Source organism: Olea europaea, unplaced genomic scaffold (genome assembly GCF_002742605.1).
Source record: "Olea europaea var. sylvestris unplaced genomic scaffold, O_europaea_v1 scaffold1142, whole genome shotgun sequence".
Lineage (NCBI taxonomy): Eukaryota > Viridiplantae > Streptophyta > Magnoliopsida > Lamiales > Oleaceae > Olea > Olea europaea.
Genome location: NW_019228810.1, coordinates 326,747 through 338,973, shown reverse-complemented (window position 1 = coordinate 338,973; position 12,227 = coordinate 326,747). Strand labels below are relative to the sequence as shown.

Below are 12,227 nucleotides of genomic sequence, written 5' to 3'. Positions count from 1 at the left end.
TTCTTATTCGGTTCTTCGATTTTTTCTATCTAGAACCTAGAATCGAGCTGAACGCGTTGATTCATAATTCAGATAATCTTTCAAGTATTTAATTTAAAAAGAATCGCTCGATTCAATTCGATTCGAGTCTGATTCGATTCAAGAGTTTTGCCAAAACTATAAAAAGATCAAAATGGTCATAAACTCCAAGCAATGGAGTATTTTGTCAAATTTACAATGTGATCCTCGAATACTTTCAAAATATTCAATTACACCCATAAAACATAAAATCATCTTTCTAGACCCCAATTTGGAAAGATCTAATAAACCACTGTACAGATCTCATATTTAGTTTAGCGCGAGTAAGGAAATTATATGATTTTAAGCTCTCAAAATGCCTACAATGGAGTCACTGGAAGGTCCGGCGAACGATGAAACGGCGATGGCGGGGTTTCTCCCACTCGCTTCCGCTTCTCAGCAGCCCTACGTCTCCGAACTCCTTTCATTTACTCTCGATCGCCTCCACAAGGTCGCAACATTTCAATTCACAAACAAACACGGATATATATTTTTCGTTTATGTATTTATCTTACGGTTTTTTTGGTCTGATTGTAGTAGGAGCCGGAGCTATTAAGGGTAGATACGGAGAGAATTCGGAGGCAGATGCAGGAGGTGGCTGTGGGGAATTATCGCGCTTTCATTGCAGCGGCCGATGCGTTGCTCGAGATCCGGGAGGAGGTTTCCTCTATCGATAAACACCTTGAGTCTCTGGTAGATTTTTGTTGTTGTTGTTGTTGTTGCTTTTTCTTTTTTTATTATTATTTTGGGTTAAATTTCAGTTTGCGACTATGTCCTATGATTTATATATAATTCAAAATATGATTGTAATGTGAGATAATTATTGATATTGAGTTTCAATGACTGGACTGAGTTGGTAATTTGATCGAAATAAAATGCAAGCTATGGGTGAAGTTGTGGAATAAGATCTTCTGTGAAGGGGGTGGGTTTCTCCTCAATAAAATGAAGTGCTGCTTCTTGTTTTAATTTAATTTAAGCCAATTCGTGAGGGAAAATGGTAGTGCTTGTTGAAATAATGCTATTCATGTGTTATATTCTGAGCAGTAGTAATTATTGATTGCTGTGACATACTTGTCACGGTAGGAAACTTACGTAGCTTGATGTTGTGAAGGGAAGTATTGCGGTATATTTCGCTTAAGGAATAGAAATTGTTTTCTCCATCGGAGACTTTTAATTTGGGGAAAAAAAAAATGAAACGATCTGTGTTTTCTGTAGTACAAAGATGCATGTCATATTGGTGTGCTAGTTAGTTTTGATTGTTGGGCCGTGCCGTATAAGAAGTACAACAGTTATCCAATGGGACAGTGTGAATGTTATTGCTCTTTTTGTTGCAAACACTGTGAAAAGGCTGCTGCATTCTTAATGCAGTTTATAGTTGTGTGAGCAAAATAAAAGTGGAAACTTGCTATGTTAACAACTATGCTTGCAATTTGTTGATCCAACTCTATTTTTTTGAACCCGGTGCATTGTTAACAAGTCAACTGATGATTGGAGTAAAGTAAATGGGAGTGGAAGAAGTTTGAATTTGTATCAAGCGTTGGCATGAATGGCTCAAGGAAATGGTTTTTACCTTGAATATTTGTTGACCTTGTAGTCTAAAGAGTAATCCGTTGTGAATATTAGCTTTTCAGACCAGAGACTTCAAGTTAGAAACAATCAAAATAATTAGGTTTTTTTCAATGCTCTTCGATGCTCATCTGGAGAATATGAAGAATTGAAACAATTATGCTCATTGTAGTTTCATTTCTTTTTTTACAGATAGCTGAAATCCCAAAGTTAACTTCTGGTTGCACTGAGTTTCTAGAATCAGCAGAACAAATATTGGAGAAGAGGAAGATGAACCAAACCTTGCTTGCCAATAGTAGTACTTTGCTTGACTTGCTTGAAATTCCTCAGCTTATGGACACGTACATCTCTAAACTTGTTCGTTTTCCTTATTATTTATCTTATATATTTAATGCTGTAACAGTTGAATTTTATCTTTTGGTAGATGTGTACGGAATGGGAATTATGATGAAGCTCTTGATTTAGAAGCATATGTAGTAAAACTTACAACAATGCACCCAAAGTTAGTTCTGTCTCTAATTCTATTCACCAACACGCATTTGTTTTATCCTGTCAACGTATTTATGAAGGTACTCTTCTCTTTGTTTTCCTTCAAAAAAAGAATTCCAGTGATTCAGGCTCTTGCTGCAGAAGTTCGGCAAACCACCCAGTCTCTTCTTTCTCAGCTTCTCCAAAAACTCAGATCAAACATTCAGGTACCTTGACATTGACTGTTCGAAATCAAAATGATGAAAATGATGAGCAAAATGTTAATGAAGAAATGCTTTTTAAATGTAAATTTGCATGTTCTCAGTTCGAGTATAAATCATTCAAAAATCAAGAACAAAGTATTCGATTTGTACAAAATTTGATTGAGCCCTCCTAACTAAAAATTTCTGCGTCCGCCCCTACAGCCCTCTTTACCAGAAGGTGGCCACAGGCCCACAGTCACATCAATTGTAGTAGGAGGAACTAAATTCAAACATTGACAAGAAACGAAGATCATCTCTTTCGCAAGTCGATCTTCATAGCTCCACATGTGCCTTGACCATAGCAACTCCACATTGGTGTCATTCAATCAGTATAACTTGATCGCCACAGCTATACTTATGTGTGATTCAATTACTACCATAGCTACAGCTTCAAACATTGAACTTACCATCATATTCAGCACAATCCTAGAGTTTGAACTGCGAGTTCTAATATCAGTTGTTGAGAAAAATCCCACCAAACGCATGGCGGAAACCAAATTAAAAAAAAAAAAAAAAGGCTTAAAAAAGATGGAGCTTTCCTGTTCCTTGTGTTTTCTTAAATGTTCTTGATGGGGATATCTACTGTATTTGTTTGATGGTCTGGATAGTTCCAAAAAATTATCAAAATGTATTAAATAGTCAATTACTATATCTTTTATCCATGCTTAAATGCCTGAGATGAACTGAATATCCTTGCATTGGAGAAGATGCCTCTGAATCAAATAGGTTTATGACTTTGTGTTTCCATGATTGCTTCTTATTATGTTGGGTATCCTAACGAGCTTCTGTATATCGCGATATGTTCTATCCATAATTAGATGATAACCTTTATATCTTTGTGGTTGCCAGTATTGTGCCATGGGTCTCGGCTGGGTTGGGTTAGATTTTCGCAGCCTGCTTCCACCTCTATTTGAAGAGTAAATTAACATTCAACATTTCTTTAATTATTCACTTGTTTATTATATTTGGACAAGCTCTCACTATACATGTCTTTGGATGATAACAGAGCAGTCCTTAATTTATTCTCAAAGAATATGAGCGTAGCTGTTGAGAATTTTCAGGTAGACCAATGAAAAAATATTATTCACAAGTATAATATTTTTATGTTATTCCTCTGCCTGCAATAATCTGTTTTGTAATATGTTTGTCTTAATTTATTCCAGTTAATGTTGGATTCTCATCGTTGGGTTCCATTACCAGCAGTTGGCTTTCCGGCCAGCAGTTTTGGTGAAGAAAATCAGGATGATATTTCACCTCCTCCTAATCTTATGGAGCATCCACCTCTTGCTGTTTTTATAAATGGTAAGATTCTCTAAATTTTGGTCAACCTGTTTGTAGACTTTTTGAGTAAATTATGGTTGTTACCTAAATATTGTAGTCTTATTTAGGAAGTGTTTTATGCATTCCTGTTTTGTAGCTAATGATTGGTGTTAGTTGCACTTTCTGTCTGGTGGTGGCAGGTATATCAGCAGCTATGAATGAACTACGTCCTTGTGCTCCATTAAGTTTGAAAAATGTGCTTGCTCAAGAGTTAGTTAAGGGACTGCAGGCTGTTTCTGATTCTTTATTGAGATATAAAACAACTAGAATGCTCAGGGACAATGAATCTTCTCTTTTCCTTAAGCTTTGCCAAGCATTTATCGAAGTGAGTTTATTCCCACTTATAGCTTTAACATTGGCGTGCTTAAAAGCAAGTCAAACTTACTTTTTCGCCAAACATGATTGTCGAAGTTATTTCTTTTTCTAAAATAAACCTTCTGTTGAAAGTTTCTAGAAAAATAAATTTTAAGCATAATTAAACATTCTATTTTTTTAAGAGTGTGTTTGAGCCACATTATTTTGAAAGAATGCATTTTGGAATAATAGATTGATGGAGCATCTGTGGTTAAAAAATGAGGAAAAGTTTTGGATTTGTGTGTAATATTATTTTATTGAAGAATGTGTGGTGGAAATGACGTCAAATCACTGTTTAAGAATGTATTTTTCTAAAACAATGCGGCTCAAACAGGGCCTAAATAACAAGTTAAATTTCTGTGTGAATTCTTTTCAGGTTGCTTTTCCCCATTGCGTCACCTGCTTTGGTCGCTGTTACCCTGGCGGGGCTGCTCTGATTGCAGATGCTAAGAATTTGTTTGATGGGATCAATCGCTTATTGGCAACCTCTCCCTCAAGATCACTACCAAAATCAGTACATAATGTGGACTCCAAGAGCATGTCAGAGAATGGGAATCTGCCTGTGGCGGAAAATGGGGTTGTACATTCCGATGAACAAGCAGAAAGTGATAGTGAAAAGGAAAAGGAAAAAGAGCAAAATAACATCAGCCCAGAAACTAGAAGCTCGGTAACAAATGAAGATAATTTGGCTCCGCAACATCAAGAAGTGCAGATATAGTATAATACCAGTGAAACTGTCCTGAAGGTACCAAGCCTCCATCCAATTTGATTGTTGTTTTAAAAAAAAAAATGCATACTTATTTTCTACCACACATCCTCACAATAAAATATTTTTCGCATAAACTTAAAACTTTCCTCTACTTTTTAATCACGCATTCTTTAAAAAATTACTATTCAAAAACTCATTTGTCTTTCTTTTTTTTAAAATAAAAAATGGCTATCAAATAGGGGTTAAAATGGAAAGAAATTTGAGTGACCAAGTTGGAACCAAAAAGAGTTTGGTGACTAAAATGATTGACTATGTTTTTTACCCTAACCCCATCTTAGAAGAAGTATCCTGAATGGCAAGCCTCTGCGATGGAATTAAAGAATATTTTAGTTTACTGCTGGTGGATCATAGTCTGTTGATGTTGAGGAGCAATTGATTGCAAATGCATTTAGCCCATTTCGCTTAGGTAAAAATCAAAATTTCTGTTTGAGTCTCATTCTCTGAAAAAGAAAAAAATAAATAAAATTTTAAATAGTATTTTGACATAATTTCAATTACACATCTTTTAATAAAATAATATTACTCACAAATTCAAATTTTTTAACCACACATCTTTTATCAATACACTATTAAAAAATTCATTCTTATGAAAAGAATGGGGCTCAAAAAAGGGCTTAGTAAGTTTTGAAAAAAATTGACGATGTAGTTGGAAAATTAATAAAAATTATGGATCTCATAAAATGTGTTGTAGAAAATGAGTTTGAAGGAAAATGGATTTTAGAAAATGATGATCATACAAGGACTTGGCTTTTTTGACTAAGCTTGTAATATGCTTATTGAAAGGAGACTGAAGTTGGTCGAGCAGCGAACAATATTCACTATTTTAGACAGCCTGAAATTCACAATTTCAGGAAGATATTTTCAGGATCAATCATCCTTAAGAATTTTTTGTTCTCAAGGTCAAACAAGCTTTAGGTTACATGAAATTTCAGAATTATGAAAAAGAAAAAAAAAGAAAACGAAAAGAACGAATATATCCCCGCATATTATGAAAAAAGGAAACATTGTCCATTTAACTACTATGCATCAAACATGCTCCAAGGTCATGCAGATAGTATTCTTTGATTTTTCATTCAAAAGTTGTCATTTTACTTCTTTCCATATTTTGATTAAACTTACCTTCAACCAAGTATCTAAAAGGTAAAAGACATGACGTGGCGTAAATGTAAAGTGTCAAGCCTTTTGAACCTAGTTGTACCTAAATATAATAAAGATTTTTTTAATATTATTTAATTATTCTAGATCAACAAGTAAATATCATAACTCATACCTTGGAAACTTATAGAAACTTCATAAAAAGAATTTAAGTTTCAACAAAAATATAATTTTCAAAATTATAAATACTAAAAATCAATAATATTTTGTTGGGAAGAGTATGTTCGTGGATGGTTTGGCTTAGGGTGGGTTTACCAGCTTGAGGCTATGTTTGAGCCACATTTTTTCAAAAAAATACATTTTAAAGAAATTGATTAATTGACCAAAAAAATTCGGGATGGGCCTTTATTTGACCAATTTAAAGAAATGCAAAAAGGTCTTTACCTATTATCTTATTTAAAATAATTAGAAATAAAAACAAAAAATAATATAAGTAAGAAAATAATTTTAAAAAAATAGACGGACGACTGTTGGAGGCATGTATTCACTTATCTTTTAAGGACTTCTATAAATTTAAAAACTCGAGGTGTATTTAATCAAAAAAAAATTTTTTTCAAAGACTAATAGAGTATAATTAAATAATTATAGTACTATTTGTGTCAGTTTCCTATCCGTTATCCATGTATGCTTGGTAATGGACTCATTAGGCCCAAGACAGGGACTGATCAGGGCCCATACTTTAGAGGCCCAACTATTGTTCTTCCAGATAAAACCGAACGCCGTCAATCACATCACCCATCCAACAGAACTCTCGAAACGACGCCGTCTCATGAAGACGCAGAGAGGCCAAATCGTAAATCTTCAATCAAAACAGGACAAAAAGCAGCAAATCCTAATCCCTAAGAAATTACTCATCTCGCTCTGTTTTTCAGTCTCTCTCTCCTACCACTCGCGGCGTAGATTCGAGGAGTTCCGGAATAATTCACGAAAGGCACTCACTCCGTAGACTCTCTTTTTCGAAACTTTATCAATTTTTTACTCTTTACAGGTAAATCAATTCGCCGCCTCTTGTCTATATGTCTTTCTCCACACACACACACACACACACACACACACACACACACACATATATATATCGCACGCTTAAGTGGACAGAATATGTTAAGTGTTTTGGTAATTGATCTGTGATGAAACAGAGCTTGTTTATTGAGTTTTGCTCTAAAACTTGGGCGTGTTTGGTTTTTGGCCTTATTTGTGTTGAAGATCGTATGTTTTTATTGTTAATTTAATTTTAAAAATTAGACCATTTTTTACATATTTTATGAATATAAAGATTTAAGCTTTTCTTTGTCGTCTTCTTTTTGTGTTTTGCACTAATGATTGAATTTACATGGTTGATTATATGTGCAAATGCCCCCCCCCCCCTCCCAAATATTTGTGTAGTAAATACTCCAAAAAGTAATGAGCTTTTTTGAGGTTGAATATTGTGTGAAGAACAATGGATTATCACTTTCTGCTATTAGTAATTTGAAAGTTTTCTAAAAGAATTTTATTTATTAATTTATTTTTGGTAGGTTTCTTTTGCTTATTTTGTAGCCAATGATATTAAATGCACAAGTAGCAAGTTGGATGCTCACTATATATTTGAATCAGACCAGCTGTTATGCACACAAATTTTTCATCATCATCATCTTTTTAACCTTTAATACCATTTAGTGACTACTGTTTCCCATTAGGTGATTGTAGGGAAAGTTGAGCATTGCAGTATAAATTTGCTAGTGATATAGGCATGTAGCACAATCAAGGTCAAACCACATTAATTTCTTTGTTGTTTTTCTATGTTAAGTGATGGTATTTTTTATTTCTTACTTAGTAATAAATGCATTCTGTTTGTTGATACACATTTTGTTCCTCTTTTAATTTCGCATACTTTTTTTATAGGATTTTGGTTTCCATTAAATGATATGTCCTTGTCAAGCAGTTAATCTATGCCTGTGCTGAGGTGTATTCTTATTCTCTTTTTGCAGTCATGGCAACTGAAGGTTCTCAATTTGATGCTCGTCAATATGATTCCAGAATGAATGAGTTGTAAGTTTTCTGTTATAAATATTATTATCAGGTTACTGAATTTAGGCTCGAAGAGCGTGTTTCAACCCTTTTTTTTTTTTTGGGTAATTTAACCTTGGGATCCATGATGTCAGATTTTATTTATGACATTGTCCCATTATGATGTGGTACATGACTCTTATTTGATTTATAATGAGTGCAGGCTTGGAGCTGATGGCGAGGAATTCTTTGCAAGTTATGATGAGGTGTATGATAGTTTTGATGCTATGGGGTTGCAAGAAAATCTTCTGAGGGGCATCTATGCTTATGGTAAATAAAGTGCTATATCTGTTCTATTCTTACCGTCTCTTCATTTGTTTAGTATGATATACACTGTCCGTTAATTTTTTAAATTCCTTAGTGAAGCCAAGATTGAAACTGTGGGAGTGCCATCTTTGTTAATTGTCACCATTCAACTTGTATGGTCTTTTGCTGTATGAATTATAAATATTATTATCAGGTTACTGAATTTAGGCTCGAAGAGCGTGTTTCAACCCTTTTTTTTTTTTGGGTAATTTAACCTTGGGATCCATGATGTCAGATTTTATTTATGACATTGTCCCATTATGATGTGGTACATGACTCTTATTTGATTTATAATGAGTGCAGGCTTGGAGCTGATGGTGAGGAATTCTTTGCAAGTTATGATGAGGTGTATGATAGTTTTGATGCTATGGGGTTGCAAGAAAATCTTCTGAGGGGCATCTATGCTTATGGTAAATAAAGTGCTATATCTGTTCTATTCTCACCGTCTCTTCATTTGTTTAGTATGATATACACTGTCCGTTAATTTTTTAAATTCCTTAGTGAAGCCAAGATTGAAACTGTGGGAGTGCCATCTTTGTTAATTGTCACCATTCAACTTGTATGGTCTTTTGCTGTATGAACGTAAATGTAAACTGTCTGCTAAGTGTGGACTGCTTTTTATTAGTCCATATTGTTGGGCTTTATAAGTTTTGTAATAGTTCTATTTTTTCTTCTGCTTGTTCTCAATGTTTAAAAAGGTGTAATCGGTTCTATTTCCAAGGTGGGCTTACGAGAACCACAAGTTTTTAAATGTTTTAGTGGGCTATTCTCAAAATGGGTCAATAAGAATTTCATGTTTTGTTGGCCACAAGCCTTGAGGCGGTGTTGTGAGGCGTGTGCAAGGTGTAAGCTTCCAAAAATTGCCTCATAATCAGCGCTTTGAGGCATTTTACGCCTCACTTTGAGGCAGGCCTTAGGTGGGTTTCAATTGTGTTTATTAGACCAGGTCTGTTCTGTCTGGAAATTGATATGGCCAAGTGTTTTTTCCTTTATTTTTTCAAGGTTTTGAGAAGCCCTCTGCTATTCAACAGAGGGGAATTGTTCCCTTTTGCAAGGGACTTGATGTAATTCAACAGGCGCAGTCCGGTACTGGGAAAACTGCAACTTTCTGCTCTGGTATTCTCCAGCAGCTGGACTATGTAACCGTTGAATGCCAGGCTTTGGTTCTTGCACCCACTCGTGAGCTTGCACAACAAATTGAGAAGGTCATGCGAGCACTAGGTGACTATCTTGGTGTCAAGGTTCATGCTTGTGTAGGAGGTACCAGTGTTCGTGAAGACCAGCGTATTCTTTCCAGTGGAGTTCATGTCGTGGTTGGAACCCCTGGTCGTGTCTTTGACATGTTGCGGAGGCAGTCACTTCGCCCTGACTACATTAAGATATTTGTGTTGGATGAAGCAGATGAAATGCTTTCAAGAGGTTTTAAGGATCAGGTCTGCTTTTTAGAGTTTTGCATTTGTTTTGCCTTGTGGTTCCTTAACTTGGTTTGTTGTCTAACTGAGTGTTTTGCTGTTTGTTTACACATTGGCTATATTCGCCTCAGCTTACTTTTATTTCTACTAATTTATTTTGTTATGTTGTTTACTGTTCAGATGGTGAATTTTTTGTTCACATTGTTGTTCCTCTGGGTATTTTTATTTGTCAGTAATTATCTATATCATTTTCTAAAATGCGATGACTATTTCCACTGTTGATCACTTTTGAGTTAAATTATTTTAACATCTCCTCCAGTTGGTTGATGCTGTTTTCTTTGGTTGTAGTTCTCTGAATGATATTACAATGCCCGAAGTGTGATTTCAGCCCTGTTCACAATATTTTGTTCAAACATGGCGATTTGTTCTTTTCAGATATATGATATCTTCCAGCTTTTGCCACCTAAGATTCAAGTTGGTGTATTCTCTGCGACAATGCCACCAGAGGCTCTTGAAATCACTAGGAAGTTTATGAATAAACCTGTCCGTATTCTTGTCAAACGTGACGAGCTGACTCTCGAGGGTATCAAGCAATTCTATGTTAATGTCGAAAAAGAAGAATGGAAGCTTGAAACTCTATGTGATCTTTATGAGACTTTGGCCATCACCCAAAGTGTCATCTTTGTTAACACCAGGCGTAAGGTTGACTGGCTTACTGACAAAATGCGCAGCCGTGATCATACTGTATCTGCCACTCATGGAGACATGGACCAGAATACAAGAGATATCATCATGAGGGAATTCCGATCTGGTTCTTCTCGTGTGCTCATTACCACTGACCTCTTGGCCCGTGGTATAGATGTTCAACAAGTCTCACTTGTTATCAACTATGATCTGCCGACTCAGCCTGAGAACTACCTTCACCGTATTGGACGTAGTGGACGATTCGGGAGGAAGGGTGTTGCTATCAATTTTGTTACCAAAGATGACGACCGGATGCTTTTTGATATACAGAAATTCTATAATGTGGTAATTGAGGAGCTGCCCGCCAATGTCGCTGATCTCCTGTAATGCCGTTTCAATCTAAATATTTTATTATCTTATTTCTTAGGTTAGTTAAATGTGTAATCGACTTGTAATTGGGAAGATGCAAGTCCCCTGATTTGCAGATGGGACTTTCCATTTCCCAATTTTGTTCTGGTTTCAATTTGCTGTTGCAAAATTTTGGTTGTTTTTGTAATGTTATTGTCCAAATTAACTGCAGATTTGGATGTTTTTAGACTTCATAAGGTCTTTAAGATTGGATTTTTAATTTTGTATGCATATGCTACTTTAAATGAATTGTGCTTGTTGGTTGTATATCTTTGTTTTTAGGCGTTTTGATGTTCTTGTACTAATGTTGTAGTCTCCTCTGATTCTTGATTCAACGAACAGGTGGTTTAAAATTTAAACGTTGACTATATGTGAAAATTAGATGATCTATCTTGGACATTGATCCCTTCTCAAAGCTCTAGATGTTGTAACATTTGTGGGATGACCGGCTGTCTAGCTATAGAGCTATGGGAGAGAACCAATCTAAGGCACGAGCTGACTTTTTGGGAGCTTGGATAGACTTTTTATTTGTCGAGCTGACTTGTATATGACCTGGACTTTAATATGTTAGGTAAACTTGTTCTTGGGCACTACTTTTATAAGTCGAGTTGCCTTTTGTAGCATGGTTTGAGATAGATTTACATGCACAAAATGACGTTTTAACGTCTTTGTTGACCCCAAAAAAGTGTTGCCAACAGATGTCGGACCCACTCACGCACACGTAAGCGAATGTCCTACACGCTAAGACATGTGGACGGTCTAGAACGAACGAATCAGGGGCGTGAGAGTAGTTCAACGACGCAGGACGAGAACGTTCGAAATTCGACGGGATGTTCTTAATTCCGATCGTACAATAATTACCAATCGGTGCTCATGAGTGTGCATGTAAATATGTATGAACTCGTATTGTCTTGTAAGAAACTATGAAAGAGAGTAAAATATAGTTCTTGTCTTGATTCTTGCATTAGCCCTTCAATGTCAATCCTAGACATCATCTTTGATTTGCTAGCTTGCTACGCATTTATTGTTTGTGCAGAACCCCAATGCTAATGATAAGACTTAACACATACACTTATGGTAAACATTCTATCAATTATTCAAACAAAATCTTTATGTAGAAGATCTCTTGGGGGAGGTGATCATAGAAAACGTTCCTTCATGATTTGGGGGCTTCTGCCACTCATGTAGTACTTTCGCTTCAGAGCTTCGGAAATCTTCACAGGCCTCGACATAGGGAGTTCGGTTGCTTTTAAGGCCTCGGTATATGGGCCTCGACATGAAAAGCCTTAGCCATACATGCCATCTCGGCTGGAGTGCCACGTGGCTCGGATTGAATGGGCCATAGGCCTAAGTATATTGCCCAAGTATGACAACACGTAACAATCTTTATTCTACATGTTTAGGGATGTTGATAGTTCA

At 35.7% G+C, this 12,227-nt stretch overlaps 2 protein-coding genes across 3 annotated transcripts; both read left to right on the top strand.

Moving 5' to 3' along the window:
* The first annotated feature begins 316 nt into the window (after nt 1-316).
* Nucleotides 317-4,804, top strand: LOC111373541 (conserved oligomeric Golgi complex subunit 8-like). Its single transcript, XM_022996085.1, has 10 exons — nt 317-508; nt 598-750; nt 1,816-1,964; nt 2,048-2,125; nt 2,225-2,321; nt 3,183-3,271; nt 3,361-3,415; nt 3,518-3,656; nt 3,815-3,999; nt 4,405-4,804. Exons 1-10 carry the CDS (start codon nt 374-376, stop codon nt 4,744-4,746), a joined length of 1,422 nt encoding a protein of 473 aa, XP_022851853.1. The 5' UTR covers nt 317-373; the 3' UTR covers nt 4,747-4,804.
* Nucleotides 4,805-6,692: 1,888 nt separating this feature from the next.
* LOC111373565 (eukaryotic initiation factor 4A-14) lies at nt 6,693-11,075 on the top strand. Of its 2 annotated transcripts, none has more exons than XM_022996114.1 (5): nt 6,693-6,940; nt 7,920-7,980; nt 8,162-8,268; nt 9,307-9,737; nt 10,152-11,075. In XM_022996114.1, the coding sequence occupies exons 2-5, from the start codon at nt 7,922-7,924 to the stop codon at nt 10,785-10,787; spliced, it is 1,233 nt and encodes a 410-aa protein (XP_022851882.1). In that variant the 5' UTR covers nt 6,693-6,940; nt 7,920-7,921; the 3' UTR covers nt 10,788-11,075. The 2 variants fall into 2 exon arrangements, with proteins under 2 accessions (XP_022851882.1, XP_022851884.1); XM_022996116.1 differs by lacking the exon at nt 8,162-8,268 and adding an exon at nt 8,608-8,714 and having other exon boundaries at nt 6,699-6,940.
* Nucleotides 11,076-12,227: the final 1,152 nt, after the last annotated feature.

Coding starts and splice junctions, on each gene's coding strand:
- LOC111373541 (XM_022996085.1), top strand. CDS start 374: ATGCCTACAATGGAGTCACTGGAAGGTCCGGCGAACGATGAAACGGCG. Junction 2,322..3,182: donor TCAGATCAAACATTCAGGTA/CCTTGACATTGA, acceptor AGATGATAACCT/TTATATCTTTGTGGTTGCCA. Junction 3,416..3,517: donor TAGCTGTTGAGAATTTTCAG/GTAGACCAATGA, acceptor AATTTATTCCAG/TTAATGTTGGATTCTCATCG.
- LOC111373565 (XM_022996114.1), top strand. CDS start 7,922: ATGGCAACTGAAGGTTCTCAATTTGATGCTCGTCAATATGATTCCAGA. Junction 7,981..8,161: donor GATTCCAGAATGAATGAGTT/GTAAGTTTTCTG, acceptor TAATGAGTGCAG/GCTTGGAGCTGATGGCGAGG. Junction 8,269..9,306: donor GAGGGGCATCTATGCTTATG/GTAAATAAAGTG, acceptor TATTTTTTCAAG/GTTTTGAGAAGCCCTCTGCT.